The sequence below is a fragment of the Fringilla coelebs genome (genome assembly GCF_963513975.1).
Source record: "Fringilla coelebs genome assembly, chromosome: 8".
Taxonomy (NCBI): domain Eukaryota; kingdom Metazoa; phylum Chordata; class Aves; order Passeriformes; family Fringillidae; genus Fringilla; species Fringilla coelebs.
This window is the reverse complement of record NC_140066.1, coordinates 20,596,499-20,616,881: the sequence shown is the minus strand read 5'-3', so window position 1 is coordinate 20,616,881 and position 20,383 is coordinate 20,596,499. Positions and strand designations below refer to the sequence as shown.

At 39.1% G+C, this 20,383-nt stretch overlaps 1 protein-coding gene across 4 annotated transcripts in view; it reads right to left on the bottom strand.

Moving 5' to 3' along the window:
• TNKS2 (tankyrase 2) overlaps positions 1 to 20,106 on the bottom strand; it is a 28,054-nt gene extending 7,948 nt beyond the window's left edge. For 2 of the 4 annotated variants that reach the window (XR_014616361.1, XR_014616362.1), the window contains exons 1-19: positions 19,843 to 20,106; positions 14,524 to 14,748; positions 13,477 to 13,572; positions 12,789 to 12,825; positions 12,405 to 12,480; positions 11,168 to 11,262; positions 10,561 to 10,627; positions 8,741 to 8,927; positions 7,699 to 7,820; positions 7,102 to 7,193; positions 6,936 to 7,014; positions 5,831 to 6,002; positions 5,118 to 5,197; positions 4,003 to 4,148; positions 3,447 to 3,612; positions 2,945 to 3,164; positions 2,440 to 2,549; positions 1,581 to 1,769; positions 588 to 840 (exon numbers count right to left, since the gene is read on the bottom strand). Coding sequence is in view for 2 of the 4 variants with exons in the window: in XM_084210670.1 (XP_084066796.1) it covers positions 588 to 840; positions 1,581 to 1,769; positions 2,440 to 2,549; positions 2,945 to 3,164; positions 3,447 to 3,612; positions 4,003 to 4,148; positions 5,118 to 5,197; positions 5,831 to 6,002; positions 6,936 to 7,014; positions 7,102 to 7,193; positions 7,699 to 7,820; positions 8,741 to 8,927; positions 10,561 to 10,627; positions 11,168 to 11,262; positions 12,405 to 12,480; positions 12,789 to 12,825; positions 13,477 to 13,572; positions 14,524 to 14,748; positions 19,843 to 20,047 (2,617 nt within the window). In the remaining 2 variants the exon portion in view is untranslated. The remainder of the gene's footprint in view (positions 1 to 587; positions 841 to 1,580; positions 1,770 to 2,439; positions 2,550 to 2,944; positions 3,165 to 3,446; positions 3,613 to 4,002; positions 4,149 to 5,117; positions 5,198 to 5,830; positions 6,003 to 6,935; positions 7,015 to 7,101; positions 7,194 to 7,698; positions 7,821 to 8,740; positions 8,928 to 10,560; positions 10,628 to 11,167; positions 11,263 to 12,404; positions 12,481 to 12,788; positions 12,826 to 13,476; positions 13,573 to 14,523; positions 14,749 to 19,842) is intronic. The other 2 variants (XM_084210670.1, XM_084210671.1) reach the window with 1 other exon arrangement.
• Between the last annotated feature and the right edge of the window lie 277 nt (positions 20,107 to 20,383).

Here is a 20,383-nt window from a genome sequence, read left to right as displayed (position 1 = left end):
ACACATCTGTCTGTGGCAACAATGAGAGAGGCAGAAACTCCTGGTCTTTTGCAGATGTAGATTAAATATTAAATATCTATCTACTATCTATTAAATATCTATCTACTAACCAGTAGCAACTAATCTGCTCTTCTACCTCCCAAAGAGCAGTCTTTGCCACAGAACAAGGCAACCAGCCACCAGAAATGGACATTACTACAGAAAACATATTGACAAGTAAAATGTCATAGAAGTAACCTTTTTAAGATACTTGATCTAAGAACAGCCTCTTAAAAACTAGATAAACTTTGTAGTAAAATACTGCTTGGTATTTTCATTTCATTTCAAATTTCATTTGACTTCTCTTTTAAAACACAATTCACCATATTGGTTCTGTTCAGCAAAAAAAATATTTAAAGGCTCTGTAAGGGGAAAACAGTAAAATCTTGTACTGCAAGACTTTCAGACTTCTGTTGCTCATTAACGACATCATAAGGAATCTAACTATTGTGTATGCTATAATACCTCTATGAATGTATGGGGATCTTCACACCTTTGTGTTCTTTTCACCATTTGTTAAATGCTATTCACTCCTGAGAAAGCCTCACCTTCTTTTTTCTCCAGAACAGTAGCTCCCTCTGCACAGTTTGTACCAACAACAGAGGGAAGTTCAGAAAAACTACCAGACAAGTTGTCAAGACTACTTGCAGCAGACAGACTGGATGGACTGGATGGAACAGAAGAGAGTGAATCAGCTGCAGAACCCGTAGTCTGAGACACACTTATAACCTGAGGTTTGTAGCAAGTTGGTAAGGCAGAAGGAGGCATTGCTGCAGTCAGTAACGCACTGACATCATCTGCCTAAAGAGCAGAAAACAACTCATTAAAACAGAGGAACACTTTTGCAGAATGTTTTTTCCTAGAATGCACTATCATTCTATCAGATTTCTTAAGTACACTGCAAAATAATTTTACAGCACAGCTTACAAATGGCCTTTTCTGCCAAGAGCATACATGAAACTGTAAAATGTCTATACGTAAAAGCTGTAAAAAGGTAAAAAGACTTCAATATTTCTAGAAAAATGTAAGGCCAGTTAAACAGAATTAATTTGCTAAGAAAAATGAACAGAAGCTTCTTCTGGCAACCAGAATTTATGAAACAAAACAGTTTCTCTAAGTGTAGTTTTGGATTACATTATAATACTTAGAAAGAACACCCCTAAGAATTTAACAGACAGACAGTTTCTTACATTTATGCTGCTACAAGATTTGCTTATATTTTATTGTTACAATTTTTGTATTAGTCAAACTATAAGCCCTGAATTCAAAGCATCAAATTACAACCATTAATTCATTTTGTTAGCATTCTGAGTTATTTCATCCCCACTCCATACTGAAATAAGATGCCTAAAGAAATTATTTAAAGACAGTTTATAAAGCTCTATTGACTTCCCTTGCCAAGCAAATACAAACCCCACAGAAACCACAGTATTTTTAATTTTTGCAGAAGTGGCTGCATTACTGTTTTTTTAAGGAGAGTTTTAAATGAGGTGTCACAAATAAGTAAGTATGGATTTCCCAAGAGGAGCCCCATCACTTACAGTGACCAGGTCCAATGGCGTTTGTCCTTCTTGGTTTTTCAGAGTAGGATCAGCCCCATGTGCCAGTAACAAGGCACAAAGCTGAGTCCTTCCTTTCTGGGCTGCTTCATGAAGTGGTGTGAAAGCCCATTTGTCTGTAGCATTTACACATGCATTATATTTTATAAGTAAAGCTGCTACATCAACATGCTGAAAAGTAAAAACGCCTGTTAAATTCCAACGTACCACAGTGTACTAAAATCATTCAGAACTACTACTGCTATTTCTCTGTAATCAGTAATTCTGAATTTTCTTAGAATGCATTTAATTATGATTTTAGAAAGTATTAAAGCAAGGTGTTTTCTTCCTCACCTATGACATATCAGCAAAAAGTTAAGTAAGAATTGTTCTCTTGTGAAAAAAGGATAAAGTAAAACAAAACTCCAAATCCAGAGGAATCTGAAAGAAAAAAAGCCTGATTCTGAACTTCCATTTTGGAAAGTTCTCCAAATGTTTTGGTTAAAGACTTGATTTAAGGACAAAGATTCAGTAAGTTCATAAAAACAACTGCTGTCTCAACAGCATTGATATTAGTGAAAGTGAGATCTTCCTGACAGGTAAGGAAAGGCATTTTACAGAACACTTTTGGCCTGCTGGCTTTTTAGGCATTCATGGTCAAAAAACTGCATTTGTGACCTTACAAATTCGTGAGTCTTTACCTACAACATAAGCTGCGATCTAAATATTCACTCTGTCTTACAAATAAGATTACTCTATAACTCAATAGCAAAAGCATTCCACAGAGGCTCAAAATGCTGTCAATGAAATGTGCCATTTTTTAAAAAAATAAATAAAGTCTCGGAAAGTTTGAGATGTTTACCCCATAAGATGCTGCATTATGCAGAGGAATCAAGCCTCCTTTATCCTGTGCATTCACATCTGCTCCATGCTGCAACAGGTATTCTGCAACCTCCAAATTATTGTAACCAGCTGGAATTGCAGAAGGACAGAATGAAGAGAATTAAAACATCACCCCCAACAGGCTGTGGAGAAGTTAATAATTAAATTATTTGAAAGTAAATTAAATTGTCAGTCCCAGTGAAGACAGTGCAATACCTATTACAAAGGACAGCATTACTCTAAGAGTATTTGGTTTTAAAACCTGTCAACAAACCATAAAAGATCATCTCTGGCTAGACAGAACAGGAAAATAATTAAACAGCATTTGAAAGGCAACCTAAAATTAATATGCATAAGAATCTAATTTTTTTAAAGAAAAGGTACTGAATCCTCCAGCTTGAGACTATACTATAAACTTGTGTAGACACAGAAAGTTCAGCCACAGTAATTAGTAACCAATCAAATGAGTTAATTAGAGCACTGACCTGCTAAATGTAGTGGTGTAGAATGCCGTCCTTGTGTGTCCCGACAATTGACGTTGTCAGGTGAACAGAGCTTTTTTACTCGGGCCAAACAACCTTTCTTTGCAGCATCTAGGAGAGCTGCATCTCCTCTAAGCAGGTCTTGAATATCAGTATCACCATCTTTAACAAGGTCTAGAGGAGTATTTCCATCCCTGTTTTTCTTTGTAGGGTCAGCTCCATGCTGTGCACACCAAAAACAGGTGGTAAGTATGTCAGTAGAATAAATATGCTGCATCTTAGGCATCTAATGCCTTGTTGAGCAAATATGCTCACATATACTGGAATCCTGCAGAGAGCCTTCCGTTTACTGTGTGAAAAAGGACATCACGGGTACTAACAGTATCCCTGTTACTGAAAACATTTAACTACAACAATTTAGAAGCCACATATCAATTTCTGAAACGTAAATAGACTTTGAAAGTGAACAAGAAAGAAATTTACCTCCCTCCAGCACATGCAATACCTGTAACAGGAGTTTGCAAATCTCGTATTTTCCTTTTGCTGCAGCTTCATGCAAGGGAGTGAATTTCCACAAGTCAGCTACATTGACAACGGCACCATGTTTAACCAACAGCTCTGCAACTTCATAGTGACCATATGAGCAGGCGTTATGTAAAGGGACAAGTCCTCTGGAAACAATTAAAAGAAGAGAAAAACTCTCTTTAAAAACAGGATATTTTTTCAACAACGATATAAACTTAAAACACAATGCATCTTTGACCACATCAAACCATAACAAAATATTTCCCTACCCCCCCAACAGTCTAATACAGTAGGAATACCTATTGCAGTAAAAACTTCATCAGCAGGGCACTAAAGAGAAGTAAAAGCACAGGGCCAGAGAAATTCTCAATGCTCTAATCTTATGCAAAATGCTTTTAGATATTCTTAGTATCTTCATTCTAACCAAAGCTTCCATGAAAATAAAAAAACCAGAATGCTTATCAGCTAGCAATATTCAAAAGCTGATAGGTATGACCAATTTCAATTGCCAAGAAAATACATATTCAAGCATTTACCCCTTATCTTTTGCATGTACATCAGCTCCATGCTGAAGAAGATACTCCACAACAGATACTCTGTTGTATCCAGCTGCAAAATGAAGTGGTGTAGACTGACGTCCTTCAATATCTCTGCAGTTCACACTCTGGACTGTACACAGCTTCTGTGAATTTCCCCAAACAAAACATGTCACTATGTATAGTGTTGACATCTCTAATTTAGTAATAGAATATTGTTATACACATCTAATTTTGCATAACTGTTTTCAATACAAAACCATGGTTTTTACAGTCTTTACTTTCTACCTATTTTGTCCTGAGGAAAAAAAATCCACCTGCCCCCAAATCCACATCTCTGACTTTAATAAATGCTTTTTATATAAGGCATCTGGAGGTGATGAATATTGATGAATATTGTGTACTCTGCAATCTGTAATAATTGTGTAATACAAAGCTTTTAGGACTGATCATAATTTTAAAGCGCTCAGTGAAGGATTGTTCAATTGCTTGCTTTGAGAAATTATACACTGAGATATAATTCTGTGCTACTTTGGCTGGGGTGGAGTTAATTTTCTTCACAGTGGCTGGTGCGGGGCTGTGTTTTGGATTTGTGCTGGACAGGGCTGATAACAGAGATGTTGTTGTCATTGCTAAGCAGGGCTCGCACAGAGCCAAGGCCTTTTTGTGCTGCCATGCTGGCCAGGAGGCTGGGGGGAGACACAGCCAGGACAGGTGATCCCAACTGACCAAAGGACTGTTCCAGACCAGATGGCATCATGCTCAGTTCATAACGTGGGGGAACAAGGAGGAAGGGGGGAACATTTGTAGTGATGGAGTCCCAAGTCACTGTTATCCAAGATGAGGCCCTGCTCTCCTGGGGATGGCTGAACACTTGCCAGCCCATGGGAAGTAGTGAAATAACTCCTTGTTCTGCTTTGCCTGCCTGTGTGGCTTTTGCTTTCTCTATTAAACTGCCTTAATCTCAGCTCATGACTTTTCCAGCTTTTACCCTTCTGATTCTCCCCTGATCCTGCTGGGGGGAAATTGACAAGCATCTGTTTGGGGCTTGGACGCTGGCTGAGGTTAAACCACAACAAATTCCCTCTTATTTTTAAGCAGAGGTTTAAGCTTACTTTTACGGTATCCACATCTCCAGCCTTTGCAGCCTCCAGCAACTGTCGATCTGCATCAGAATTACCTAATGGGATACCTTCTGCAAAATAAATGAGATTGCATGACAGGTAAGCGTAGGCAGTTGAAGAAATTCATTAAGACAGGAAATAACTTGAGTTTTTTAAAAGGGAAATCCTTGAAATGAAGTTAACCAATTACTGACAAGTTTTGTCTCTGTTTACTATCTACAACTATAGCTGCTAGAGCTAATGGTGTTTGGGAAGTTAACTTCAGCAACGTACTTGCTGTATATTTTGGAATATTCTGGAACCAACAAATCATTCTTATTTCACTTTCAGAATTAGACCAGATCAAGTTTATGTATGTATAATAATGTCCAAACCTTACTCTTGAAAATCCACCTACACTGTTGTCTCCAGTCACAAATGCAAATCAAGCATTTTTTGTTTTAGAAACTCATTTTCTACTTTCAAGATTCCCCCCACCCTATGTCAGGATTTTAATAAAATTATTCCAAGTGACTACAGCCCAAAATCTTCATATCTAATTATCCAGACAGCAAATGATATTGTTAAGTAGGGAGTAAAACATCACCTAGTATGGTCTTTCACAGAACATTTTTTTTGTTGACTAGTCTTCACTATTATTTGGCTGCACTTGGAACAGCAAGTAAAACGAAGCACCTCAGTGGATGTTGAATAACTCAGCATACCTTGTAGTAGCTGTTGCACACTTTCAGTCCCCATTTGTAAGGCTGTAAAGCCCTGCAGAGACACGATGGAAGGATCACATCCAGAACTCAGCAGCAACCTGCACGTCTGAAGATGACCACAATGTGCTGCTCTATGAAGAGAGGTCTGGCCAAGATTATCTAATGCATTAACCTAAAAAATAACACAGACAAGAAATACCACCATCAAGTTAGTATTAAGATGTTTTCACTGCTGACTGGGAAGATTTCACAAGTAGTATCCTTACTTTAATAAAAAGAACATATTTAGTATATTCCCAAATGTGATGACATTTCAAACAAAAACAAATCATAAAGTAGCCCCCTTTTAGAGGCACAGGAATAATCCAGTGCATTTTTACCACAAACAGGAGTAATTCACTATTTTGCTCCTTGCAGTACTAACTTCAGGGCAAACATGTAGAACAGCTTCTACCTTGCATTGGCTTATTGTGGCTTCTCAGACTGAGGACTTCCTATCTGTTGGCTCAGTCAAAGTGTATCCAACAATTTAAAATTTCGCACCCAAACCGTATTTTTATTCCCTACTCTTCCTCTGGTTTTAGAAATTTCACATAGTCAGGCTACAATCAAATTTCCACGAGAGAGATTCAACTCTCAATCTTGGAGGGTTCAAGCACTACAGAGTCTTTCCACATTTTCTTTTTGTGAAAGTTTGAACATTGTGTTATGAATTAACATTTTGCCTTAATTTTACTTTTTACTGCATACAACATTATGTAAAGTCTATCTGTCACACAGTTCAGTTTAGCTTCTTGCTGTTCATATACACCTCCCACTTTTTTTCCTCATGTATTCCATTATTCCTCCTGGATAATGAAGCACTGAATAAGAGACTTAAAAAGTTTTCCATTCCCAGAGAGACCTACGCCTGCACTTCTTAAAAATACAACCACACCAGTGATGATTCTGTAATGTATAGGGCTGTACAGATGGATTGATGGCCTGTAGCTGAAGTCTACAAATCTAGAACCTTCCAAAACAAACTATTTTACAAAAACTTCCACTCTCATGGTGTGAAAACCTGTATAGTACATGAATGTCAACAAAAGTATGATACTCATACCTTAGCTTCATGTTTCACAACTACTTCAACAACATCATTATGAGCTTTTTCTGATGCCACATGCAGAGGAGTCAAGAAGCTAAAAAAAAAAAAAAGAATAATTAAAAATGTATTTTTCAAAATCTTCTAAACAAACAGTTAAGAGCATTCATTTGGAACCACTCACTCTTTTGTTTTTTCATTGATATTGGCTCCTTTCCTCAGCAACAATTCACATACTTGTTTCCTCTTAGGATATGGAGATGCAGCAGCACAGTGCTGTAAACATGAAAAAGTTTACAATTAACAACCAACTAGCAATATCCAGGTTTTACTACCTGCTGATCAGCTGGCAGTTAGGAGCTGGTGACATACAAATACAACAGAAAAAAAAGTCCAAAAACTTAATGCTTATTAAGTTGAAAGATTCCACATGGGCTTTTGGATTTACTCTGGTATTTTCAAGAACTCCCCTTTCTAATAACTGCTGGAAACCATCAAAACAAAGCTAACATACATAGCCTGATGTTGCTTAAAATAAGACTATTCTACAAAACCCAGTCATTCAGACAATCTAAACAGGCCTAAATAATTTATGTTAGTCTTAACATTAACTTTAAGAACAAAATATCAATAAGTGTTATTTGCTTTACTAGACACTGGGTATTCCAGGTTGGTCTGAATTACAGCACTAGACATGCAATAGTTATCGCTAAACTATTACCTAGTGTGCTTAGGTTAGCCACAATATAGACAAAACCATTAACAAATCCTGAGATATTACCAATGCTGTCTCATGTGTCTGAGGATGCTTGAAGTTCACTGTTTCCAAAGAAAGATGTTTCTTTATTCGAGCTACATCCGATTCTCTTGCAGCCTGCAGCAGTGAGTGACCTTTGAATTCATCTTAAAAACAAAGAATTACATAGCAGAAGGTTACACTCCTTGGCTCAAGAAGGATAAAGAGAATTGCTTCTTTCAGTTAAAAAAAAGAAATTAATTGTATTCAGTAGACCATGGAGCACACATTTCCAAGTCTGACTCAAGCTGTTACATCAATTGACAGAACCTGTGAGTTAAGTCAAAACACTACACAACTTTGTTTTGTTTCTAAACCAAAGCCAGACACATCCAAACTGGCTGCACAAGATCTATTTCACTCACCACTCTGTAGGTTCTGTTGTTCACACAGGTACTAACTCAGGAATATAAAAATCTCTACTTCTGACCTATTTTTGGAAAACCATTTCTAGATGCTTTTATGAAGCCTAGTGCAGTATTTACTGACAATTTTTGTAAATATCTCAGAAAGTTTTGGTTTGACCACTCAAGGACAGAATCTGAGGTTACTCTTTTCACTCTTTAAGTTTGCTGCACAAAAATCAATGCCCTTCAACAATTGTTTTGAACTTTCAGTGAGTGTGGCACACTCAAACATATTCAACATTCTAAACAGTTATTCTATTCTTCAAACAAAATAATGTGGAATAAAAATTAATATTTCAACAATCTTGATGCAATGACAGGAACAAGTATGGCAAAGTGTATTGGCAAGGTCACGAGGGAAAGCATTTAACAGGGGAAAAGCTACAAGACCCATCACAACTACTTGACTATAAAACCAACAGTAAAATTATTTTAAATGCCTACATTCAGAAAAAATAGCAGTTTCAAATCATAAACAGTGAAATATACTGTGTAACATTGCACAATTACTGTTAAAGTGTAAGCATTTTCCAAATCTGCTTCCTGGCAGGTCACTGTCTAGGGAATCTAATTACACATTACAAGCTGTAACTGCAGAACTGATCCCACTTGATACTCACATGCTAATCGTTCTTTTAATTGGGGCGTTGGAGCCAAATCAATGGTGCTTTTGTTGTGACAGTTCAAGAGTGTTGGGTCAGCACCATAACTTAACAAAAGAGAACATACTTCCACCCTGTTCTTAGAAGCTGCTTCATGCAGAGGGGTGAATTGCCACAGATCCATTGCATTCACACATGCTCCATGCTTGAAAGGGAAGGGGGTAAAAAAAGATGCAATCAAAACCAGGACGTTAGAAAAAGACTATGTTATTAGTTTTAATACAGTAGACTGTTAAAATAAAAATCAATGCTTATATACAAACTGTTTCCAAGACGCCAATTTTCAATCTAACACAACAATTCAGCACATTGTGGTTTTTAATCACCTGGTGTCCCACAGGTACATTCAAAGAAGACAAAGGCTTTTCAGTTTTTTTTTTTTCAGAAAGGAAAGGAGCTCTGCTACAGGTCAAATCAGAGAAATATTCACATTCTCTAAATCACCTGTGAACAAACTCTGGTTCTTTGCAGCTCTAGAAAATGTCTAGAGTGACCAGCTGCACTAAGATAAATACATGTTCTGTGAATAACCCCCAAGATATGAATGCCACAGTATCTCAGCTGAGATGGGCACTCAATTTTAATTCAAAACACTTAAGTACAAGATTCTACAAGTAATACTCCTGGATGAGTAATGTATGTGTAATCCTCCAGTAACATTTTGATTGTACTTCAAGTTCAGTCTGTAAGCAAGTACATGCTCTTTCCCATTGCTTCTCTTAAAGATGTATAGCTTGGCAAAAAGTAATTTAGAATTCTCTAGAGCAGAAATCCAATATGGAATACAACTCTAGCTAAATCGTTAAAACACAGAGTAGTGTAGAGGCAAAAGCTCATTTGTGGGATTGTGTCTAGTACCACCACTGTAAAAATTCACTTTACAACTGGCCCCTGAAGTAAAAAAATCATGACTCTATACTTACTGCAATGTAAGCTTATCTCAATAGGGTTTTTTTACTTAATTTTTTGCTCAACAAATAAAAAGATATATGGAATTAGTGGGGGGCGGAAACACACATAGCAGAATGAGAGCTATTCCCTGAGCAGCCAAATGTCTGGAGTTAGATAACAGAACACTCTCAGTTGTTATAACAATCTTGATTTGCTGAGGCAGCTGAGAATAGGCACAGCTCAAAACTCCTTTGGAGGAGTACACATTATACGGCAACCCACATCTTCAAGCCACTAGTTTAATGTGGCTTATCTTACTTATCTTCACAACTAACATAATCCAGATACATTGCTTCAGTTCCAAGAGTTCCCTTTCCTTAGGAAAACTGACCGGTTTCTCTTTCTTTGGGGTAAAGGATACAATTCAGGGCCATAACTGATGCTGTAAAGTTAATTTCCTCAAAAGACTGACTGTTCCTTAATTTTAAACATCACTTATTGCTTTGTCTTCTAAAATATTCTTCTACTGTCAAACTCAAAACATCACTCAGTTTTTAGCTTTTAGCCTTTTTTTTTTTTTTTTTTTTTTTTTGGTGAGTGTAGAAAGATTGAGATAAGCAGTACTTACTTGGTGGTATGAAAATATTCAACTTTGGAGCAGAGAGAGTTAAAAAACAGAAAGCACATTTATAAAGAAAAAGCTTCCTTGCAAGCAGAAGATTCTGTAGCTCCAGCTTAATAATCATTAACATGTAGAGCAAAAGCAATTTATCATTCTTTGAGTTTTGTAAATCTACGTACAAAATAAAAAAATATGCAACTTATATTAGTCTATTATAAACTGTTCTTATTTAATAATATGCAATTTGATCTCTTCAAAGACCAACCTTTACTAGAAGCTCTGTTACTTCGTAATGACCATAGGAACAGGCATTGTGAAGTGGCACCAGATCTCTACATAGAAGAAAAAGGAGAAGGATGATTACTTTAGTATGCACATATATTAACTTCAAATGCACCTAACACATTGCAGCTGGTACTATGCTTCATGTTGAACATTTTACAAAAATATGACAAATGTTCAAATGAAGCTATGAGGAAATAAGATGCTGAAGAAGAAACCAGAAAATCCCATCAGCATTTATCAGAACCGTAAACATCTAAAATAATCAGAAGATGAGAAGTGAATTGCATTGTCTCACTGCAGATGAAATGGTTCCACTCAGACTTGGAACCCTAAGGAGGAAGAACTATCTGCAGGGGATGTTCAGGAGCAACCCTAATTATATCCTTTTTCACAAGAACAATGCTGTAGTATCTTCCCCTGTGAAAACGAATCAACTTGCATTTTTATCGCAACAGAAACGTTAAAGGAGACAGAACAGTCTAAAGTTGGAAATTCTTCATGGTTTTAAAACAGTATTACTACTCTTTGCTTCACCTCAATTTTTAATGGATTTTGTTTATTCTGAGCAAAGGGAAAAAGGAACCTACCCTTTATCCTTAGCGTGTACATCAGCTCCATGCTGCAGTAAGAGCTGGACTATTTTTACACGGTTATACCCAGCTGCTAAATGTAATGGAGTAGACTGAAACAAGAGAATGTAGAATATATCAGTAATACGTAATCAAGGTTGAGTTTCTATTTCTTTTTCCACAACTTGTTAACAGTACTAAATGTTGAAGTCCTTCAAGACTAACAAGCTTAAAAAAAATCCCAGAGTACTTGAATCAGATATTTGATAACTGTGTTCATTGTTCACTGACTACTCTTGAAGTCAACATAAACACAAATCCCAAATTTACTCTATCACTAATACAAAGGCCATTTTTGGCTTTTTAGCCTACCATAGCTATAAATACTTTGCTGGCAAAACGATGTCCTTGTGAGAGGGGAAGTAGAAAGACTGTTAGCAACAATGACTGTTAAACTATGAAGAAGGCTCTCTGCCAATCAGTGGAGTAAGTTTAAAAATTATCAAGAGGGATTGTTATCCACATTTGTGAATGCAGTGAGCAGGGTGTGGGGGAAATTTAATCTCTTCTTAACTCTCACCCTCCAGAGAGGACAGATAACTAACTGCTCTATGATCTTTTCTAGCAAATGCATTCAAGCATCAGAAGCACTAAAGGCAGAGCTACAAATTAGTGAGGAGGAATCTTATCCTCTGCATTTACAAACCCATCCACTGAACCAGATTTCTACAGTTCCTAGAGGATGAGCCTCATAACCAGAAGAGAAAACAGAGATGTATCAGTGGTTTGGAGATCCCAGTATCTTACCACAAAGCCTCACAAAGGGGAAGTAACTAAATCAAAACTTGGGTAATGAGTACAAATACTTTGTGAGAATAATGATGCCAAAAAGTGATACTCAAAACCCTGAATGTTCTGTAGTCTAGAGGCTGAACACAGAAGACTCGGGATTTTTCAGAATGGAGATTCTGAACATTTTTATGTCTTTCTTTACCATTACTTACAGCAAAGAGCAGCTTGCTCCTGAATCAGGAGCAGCAACTTGCCTAAGAATGCATGTCAAATAAAGCACCTGTGTTTCTCCCTGACAGGGACAAAAATTTATGCAAAGGCCTCACTTCTTTATCACTGCAGATATGAAGGTCAAGCAGAAGCTTCAACTGGGAAGGAGTTTAACATTTTTAAAATCCGGCCAAACAATAACCGGATCAGGTAAGAGATAACTACTTTTAAATCAAGTTTTAAACAAAAATACCTTTCTGCCATCACTTGCATGACAGTTAACATTTAATGGTGTAAGAAGAGACATCATCTTTTCCTCATTTCCACTCCTGAAAAACAAGACATGAAATGAGCAGAAATACTCTTATCCCAATTTTTAGCAGCTTATTCTGGTTTTATATTTTTCACTGTGGTAACGTTTAACAGATCTGAAGCAAAACATTCCCCTCTGCATTGTCAGCATTAAAGAGAAAACAAAAATGCATTTATGCAACTACTTTCGTAGCTTCATTCACAGCAAACAGACAAAGCTTAGCATCTAGATGGAATGCAAGCTCCAAAGACTACGTATCTCTATATGAATGACACAAAATTCTGCAAATATAACTAATTCCAGTTATTTTCCAAACATACATACCTGGCACTTTCTAGGAGTTCATCTTTCTTGTATTCACCTATAAGACAAAAGGGCTTTCTTTAGCTGTCAAATAAATATATGTGAAGTTCACTATTTATCCTCCTCTTCTAAAATTTTAGAGAACGTAAGTGCTAGAAGTACTTACAAATACTCTTTTCAGCTGTTAAAGGGAGCTTTTAAAAAAGAGGAAGGGTGAGTATTTACACAGGCAGGTAGTGAGAGGAAAAAGGGAAATGTGCTCAAACTAGAAGAAGAGAGATTTAGATTAAATGTTAGGAGGAAATTCTTTACTCAGAGGGTAGTGAGGCACTGGAACAGGCTGTCCAGAAAAGTCATGGATTCCCTGCCCCTGGATGTGTTTGATGCCATGCTGGATGGGGTCTGGGCAACCTGCTCTAGTCAATGCTCCTGCCAATGACAGGGAGTTGGAATGACATAATCTTTAGGGTCCCTTCCAACCTAAGCCATTCTATGACTCTAAAAATTTGACAGTTCATTATTGAACTAGTATGATAAACTATCCAGAACACATGCCATGACTGAGATGATGAAAGCCATATGGGAATTCTATTTAGATTTATAAACCAGACACAAGTTAAAGTAGTATCAAAAAGAGAAGCTCCAAACTACTGTGTTACATCAGTTCAACTGTTACTAGTCATAAAGAAATCTAAAGATTATCACTTACCAGTCAGCACTGCTTTTGCAGATGGGTCTGCTAAATCCAAAGCTGTTCTTCCATCTGTGTTCCGGATGGTTGGTTCAGCACCGTGCTGCAACAGTACTACAAAAATGCCAAAGTTTTCCATGAGAAAACAATTCTACAAGACAAGGTTTATAAGACATATCATTACTGTAATCTGCAAACAACAAAAGAAACATTCTAATTTCCTTTTTCAAATTTTTAATGTCAGCATTCTGCAATGTCATCTGTGACCCGTGTATCTGATGAAACACGTCTAGACGCATTTTAAGAGAAAAAAGCAGATCAGAAAGAGAACAACCACAAGACTGACAAGGGACAATTTCAGATGAAAGCGTGTGACTGACCCACCACAAAAACTCAGCAGCTATTTTCCATCAGCTCCAGAGCATGCTGCCCCAAATCCTGTGTTTCCCTAGCCTGCAGACAGCAGTGGCAGGCTGTGCATGCTGCACTCAGGCCAGACAGGTAATGTTATCTGTACAGCTCTCTAGAGATTTACAGCTCTCTTAAAGCAAATGACAGCAAACCACACAATCAAGAAATGTTTCTTGACTACGTGTCTAACTTTCTACCTCTTCCTTAAAGAGCTCCTCTTAAGAACTGTGTAGGTAAAACAGGTAGTCAGTATAATTGAAGTTTTCCCATCCTTAACTAATTTAACACAGCTGCTACACATAAGACAGAATGAATCCATTATTAAGATCACTTTTGTTCTTCCCACTGCACTGTGATCAGAAGCAGAAGGCAGCATAAGAGTCTAGGCTGAAATAGAAGAGAATTTAGCTCCATCATGTCACTTTAAAGCAGTTTCCCCATGATGAACCATTATAGGTAGACTATTATAAAAAAAATCCAAAAACCTGTATCTTGTAACAGTGACAAATGAAGTAAAGTTTATTAAAGATGTTTACTTTTAACCCTTGTATCAGCCATAGCTGATAATGAAAATGAAAATGGTCTTAAAAGGGTTCTTGATTTTTCACAGTGAAAACAAGTGAGTCAGTCACAGGAAGAGTGGGAGAAAATTACCAATGCAGACATCTGTCTTCCCCTTAATGGCAGCTTCATGAAGGGGAGTGTAATTCCAATTATCTCGAGCATTAGGATCTGCACCGTGCCGCAAGAGCAGATTGACAACTTCAGCATGGCCAAAGGAGCAGGCGTTGTGAAGAGGAATAAGGCCTCCATCATCTCGTGCATGGACATTGGCACCACTTTGAAGTAAATATTCAACTACATCCTTCCGACCAAAACCTGGAAAAGGGAGAAACGGCTTCAGGGTGGGGTAAGAGAAATCTCTGCTCCAGATGTGCAGATCAAACCAACAAACTTCAGTAACATCAACCACCTAAAGACAATCACAAGTGGCATGGTTTACTAAAGAAGCATTTACATACTAATGATGTTTCTGGAACTTGTAAAAATTAGATTAAATTCAGCAGAAAAATAATATTAAAGATTACAGAAACAATATCTTGATAGCGTTCCCTCAAATTTTAGCTGAATCCTGCATACTTATATAATGGCAAATGAACTAGGACATCAAACTGCATCTATATCTGCTCTACTATCTCCCTCCACATGAGGCCAGAACGCTTTAGGAGTTCTACTTGTAGCCATTATACCCATCTGGTTATGCTCCAAAGGCCACCTCAAAGGTTCCATGAATGTCTCTGTAGGTCTCGCAACTATTAAGGCAGGTAAGAGCCATATTTTAGTATAGTCTTCTGCCAAGTACCTTCTGGGAAATAATTCTTGTGTGCAGGACTTGGCCTTCATTTAAATACCTGAGTTATGATATTTCCTGAACAGATCAAGATCTGGATGAAGTCTTGAGCTTGTCCCTCAGAGACAATAACCATGAAGTTGCCAACACCACTGATATCCAGACTGCAGTGAATTTAAACTTTGCTACAGACCACCCACAGAATGTCCACAGTAGGTTTAAGTCCTCACAACCATAACCAAGAAATGATGTATATCCCTGATAACAACACAGTATTTCAGTGACAAAGGCACCAAAGAATACAAATATCAGCATTTCAGTTATAACTGAACTTTCAGTCTTAGCTTAGTTGTGACTGAACCTTTTCACAGCATGTTCTTCAATAAACCTGACTTCAGTAAATCCCTCTTATAGAGCAAGAAGCACTTTCACCACCTGGAGCTCTTCCACTGCCATTATTAAGCAATTTCTGGATCCCACTTGCTAAGAGAAGGTCTTGTAGACAAGCTGTATATGCCAGAGAGAGAGGCCTGGACAAGTACTCAGAAATACTTTAGTTAAATTCTCACTTTACTCTTCTTCCCTCAAAAGTCTGCTAAGGAATCACATTCACCACAGATTCTTCATTATTGTAACAATCATTCTATGTCAAACTTTTGAATCACAGCATGAACTCCAAGGTGTTTTCCAGTAACAGTCATAAGGCTATACTGGTGATGTGCTTCCTCAAAATACAATACTAATGATACAAATCTTAGCTTACTAGCACCTTGCTTAGGACAGAACCACAGACCCTACAGCAAATTCACTTTTGAGTCTCACCATGCCATTTACCCACCATGCCTGTCCTAACAGAGAACAGTAGCTCACCATACTTGGGATGAGCATTGGATCAGACACATGGTCTGTGCTAAACCAATTTATCTGAAAAGGCACAGTAAGTCATATTCACTGCACATGCAAGCATATTTCTGCTGCCAAAAAAAATATTAGTAGCTATGCCCATGCAGTCTTATTGTCTATATTACATTATATGCATCATGTTTCTCATTCTTCAATATGTTCAGCTATTCTAAGTATTAAAAATACCGTTATTTTTCTTAAATGTGTCCTGGTATTTTTCTTGTTTCATCAAGCTTTCAAAAAATTCTGTTTATAGTTTGAATATATACTCAAAATGTACTAAATTATTTTGAGAAACTACTCGAAAGAGGCCTTCACATGTGCCGGAGTCCTGCAAACACATAATCAAAACTGTTGTTTGAAGATGGACTGCTTGGTATTTTCTTCTGAGTATGAAAAAATGTTCTCCAGGACTGCTGCAATTATATTACAAAAGACTCTGATCAAATTCTTAATTACATATCTGGCAGCTAAACCACTCATTCTTCTTCCACAGAAAGCATGCCTACCCCTCAAAGTATTGATGTAAAGCCACGTTTTTACAGGTAAAATTTCTCACCAAGAATCAGCATCATAATTAAAAATCAGCTGTAATAAAGCTTATTAAAGGCATAGAGAATTCCCTCAGATCGCTCTGTTTAATACAGAGGTTCAATCAGATACAATTCATGAGCAATCCACAGCTTCTCTCAGCAAAGCCTGTATCTGTAAAGTACCTTTAGCACAGCAACACTCCCGTATCTGTCGATTAAATTAACTAATTTGTATCACAGCAATTTTTTAAACTTCTCTCCAGCACTGAGTGCACAGCACGGATTCCTTACTTCCTTGGGGAAGCATCTGTACAAAAGGGCACCATATATGGAAGGGGAATTATTTTCCCATTACTTTCTAAAGGATGCATGAGTACAGAGGAAGTGGCCAAACTGCACAATGGTCTCTGCCTCTGCTGTTTTTCCTGAGAGTGGAAAGCAGAGGCAGCTTTTGCTATCACGGGAAGGCAGTCATGGCCTACTCTGACAGTTCCTCTTCGCCATTAGCTGGCTGCAGTAAAAACTATTTTAACACTTAAAAAAACCTCCAATATTGTAATTCATAAGATGTAGGTGTTTTCTTTAGCTCTTGGGCTTTAATCAAGAGACCACCTAAATGGGATCACACCTTTCAACTGTGCAAGGTAATGGTCTTATCAGCACAAACTCTTTGTTTTAATTGCTAACAAGAAAGGCTGGCTATTCAGGACCTCGAGCTGACACTCTTCTACCACCTGCGACAGCTGAGCAGCTCACTGCCCTTGTTCCCTGGAAAGTTACAAATTTTTAGCTGACAATTTGCAATTATTAATCACAGCAGAAAAGCACAACTGCGCATAATTTAAAAAAGGTACTTATTTACAATCACCGTGGGTTATGATTGACATTCGGCTACTTCTGATGGGATAAAAAGCTAACAGAAAGAACTTAGCTCAAATTCTTCTCCCCTACCCTGGGTGTTCATATTTTTTATGAAATTCAGATTGCAGGAAGGGCACTTTGGTACCTGCGAAGTCCTTAAAACCTAGTGATACTCTGACACACACTGTGATGAAAAAGACTGACTTGAGGAAGTAGATGCAATTTATGATGGGAGAGGATAGAGCCTCTTTTATTGTGAAAGATGGTGGGCTCTTGACTAAACCTTCAGGATAACTTAACTATCACACACACAGCTGTGTACTACAAAATCCAAACAGCAACTTCCAGCAAAACTCCAATATGTACTGCTTCTGGTAATGACACATTTCTAGGAAGAGCTTGAACCTTTTTTTCTTTTACATCCTTTACTTCAAAATCTGCCTTTACAAACTGACACATGGAAAAAGAGGAATTGGGTTTATTTTTTAAAAAAATTGTTAAGTAAGATCTGGGCAAAGACGTAAAAAATAGAAGCCAAGTTTAGACCCAGAATGCCACTAAAAAAGGAAAAAAGGGTCACAAAACATGATGACATGGTGTGTTTCAGCTCCAACTCCTCCATAAAAGAAGTCTTGAAACTGAATGAAACTAGTCAGAGAAGTTTTGTAATGCATTTTCTAAGAACACCCAGACAACTAGGATAAACAAAGCCAGAATAAAAGAATTTTGCTTTTACTTCCTGGAATGTGACTCTTTCAGAGGCAAAGACAAAAGAAGTGAGTATTATTCTGAGTGTGAATAATAGGGGAAAGGCAAAACCAAACAAAACCAGTCAGGCCCAAGCCCAAGAGCTACTTATGTCCACCCTTCACACAGAACCTATTGCAGGTGGGCTGACAACAGCAGAGTTAGACCTGAGGCCAAATCACACAAGAGAAATCAGAGACCTCGGAGAAATCACACAAGTGTTTTCTGTCCCATGTTAACCAGAAACTCTCAGCATCTCCTACATGCGGCTGAGAGGAGCAATTAATTTCTCTATAGCAAGTCGGAAGAAGACTCGGGATGACAACAGTGTGTCCCATTTACACACCAACCTGTTTAACTTCAGAAATCTAGCAACTACATGAACCTATAGCTATGCATTTTTAAAGAAAAATCTTTCTACAAATCAGGACTTATTTAAAGTCAAGACAGATCACCCCTGTTCAGAGAGATAAACCAGATCATTATAGTGAATGAGAAACATCTTAGACAAAAAAAAAAAACCCCTAAACTAATCAAAAGCAAATAAATAAATAAAAACTACTCCTCACTTCTCCAAAATGCTCTAAAAAATATAAAAATACACAGTTGTTTAGAAGTTCAGAGTTTATAAGTGGACAGGCAGGATTGCTGCATATAAAAAAATAGCTACAAAAATTGTTTTCCTCTGACAGGATATTTTGTCTCCTGAGCTCTCTTGCCGACTAAGCTTCTTGAATTTATTAAACACTGCTGTCCTGAGGAGACTTTCAAGAACCTAGACCTAAGTCTGAGTCAAGCTTTCTTAACATGAAGAAAGGACATCTGAAGCAGAAACCTTTACCACGACAATCTAATAAAGAAACAAACATCTTTGTTATTGTCCATATTGATTAGCTGAAAAGAAGCTGCTGTTTTCTGCAGCCTGCCAGCCCCGGAGTCCTACATCTAAGGCTGTAATTAAACCAAAACAACCAACATGAAAACAACAGTCACAGTCAGGTCTTTGTCTGAAAAGGTGGGATACAATCTTCTGGCCAGCTGCCAGTGAAAGCAGTTGTCCTGTGACGTCAGCTGTTTGCTTACTTACGTCCTGAATTAACAAAGTCCATTTGTCAAAGATAAGAACGCAAAAAGCTTAGAAACGGTGTTATCTGACAAACACCTTCACGCGTTCAATTCTAAAAATGCACAGGCCCGCTGAAATCCATGAGAACTATACGCGGGCCATGTCTCCCTGTCAGAGCTCACGTGTCACAACACGAACAGCAGAAACCCCACTCCAGATGTGTCCTCAAAGCCAGATGAAATGTGATTAAAAAAAAAGAAAAAAAAGGAAAAGGAAATAAGCGAGCAGACGCAGCTGTACCGCTCCGCGACCCCCTCCGCGTGGGTGACACCGGTTCGGTCCCGGGGCAGGGCAGGGCCGCGGGGCGGGGGCGATGCTCAGGGGCCGGCGGAGCGCTTGGACCCGGGCGCTGCGCCCGGCCCGAGCGGCGAGGCCCGAGCGGCCCGGCGCTGCCCCGCGGCCCGGCGCCCCGGGGAGGCGGCGCTGCCGCCCGGCTCCCCCTGCCCCGGTACCTGCGGCGAAGTGCAGCGGGCTGGACTTCCTGCCCGCCGTGTCCCGGCTGTTCACGTTCTCGGGCCGCACCAGCCGCTTGACCCGCTCCACGTCCCCGTTCCTGCAGGCCTCGAACAGCTCCCGGGCCGGCTCAGCCCCCGCCGCGCCGCAGCCCGGCGCCTCGGCCAGGGCGGCCGCGCCGCCCGCGCACCTTCGCCCCGCCATGGCCGGGCCGGGCCCCGCGCAGCCCCCGCCGCCCCTCACGGCCCAGGGGGCTCCGCACGCGCTCCCGGGCGGGCGCTGCGCCCGGCGGAGGGATCCGGGCACCGCCGGCCTCGTGCGCAGGCGCGCGCGGCGGGAGCCTCCCAGCGCCGGGCCGCGGTGCTGCGGCGCAGGCCGGGAGCGGAGCCCGCCGCGCTCCCCTCACGGGGGGCACCGCTCCCCCCGGCTGCCGTCACTGCCCTCTGCTCCTTCGGAAGGGATGGTGAGGAGCAGGAAAAAAAAAATACAGCACCAGAAGAACAAATGTGTCTTTGGTGCTTTCAGTAGTTAAACGTAGGG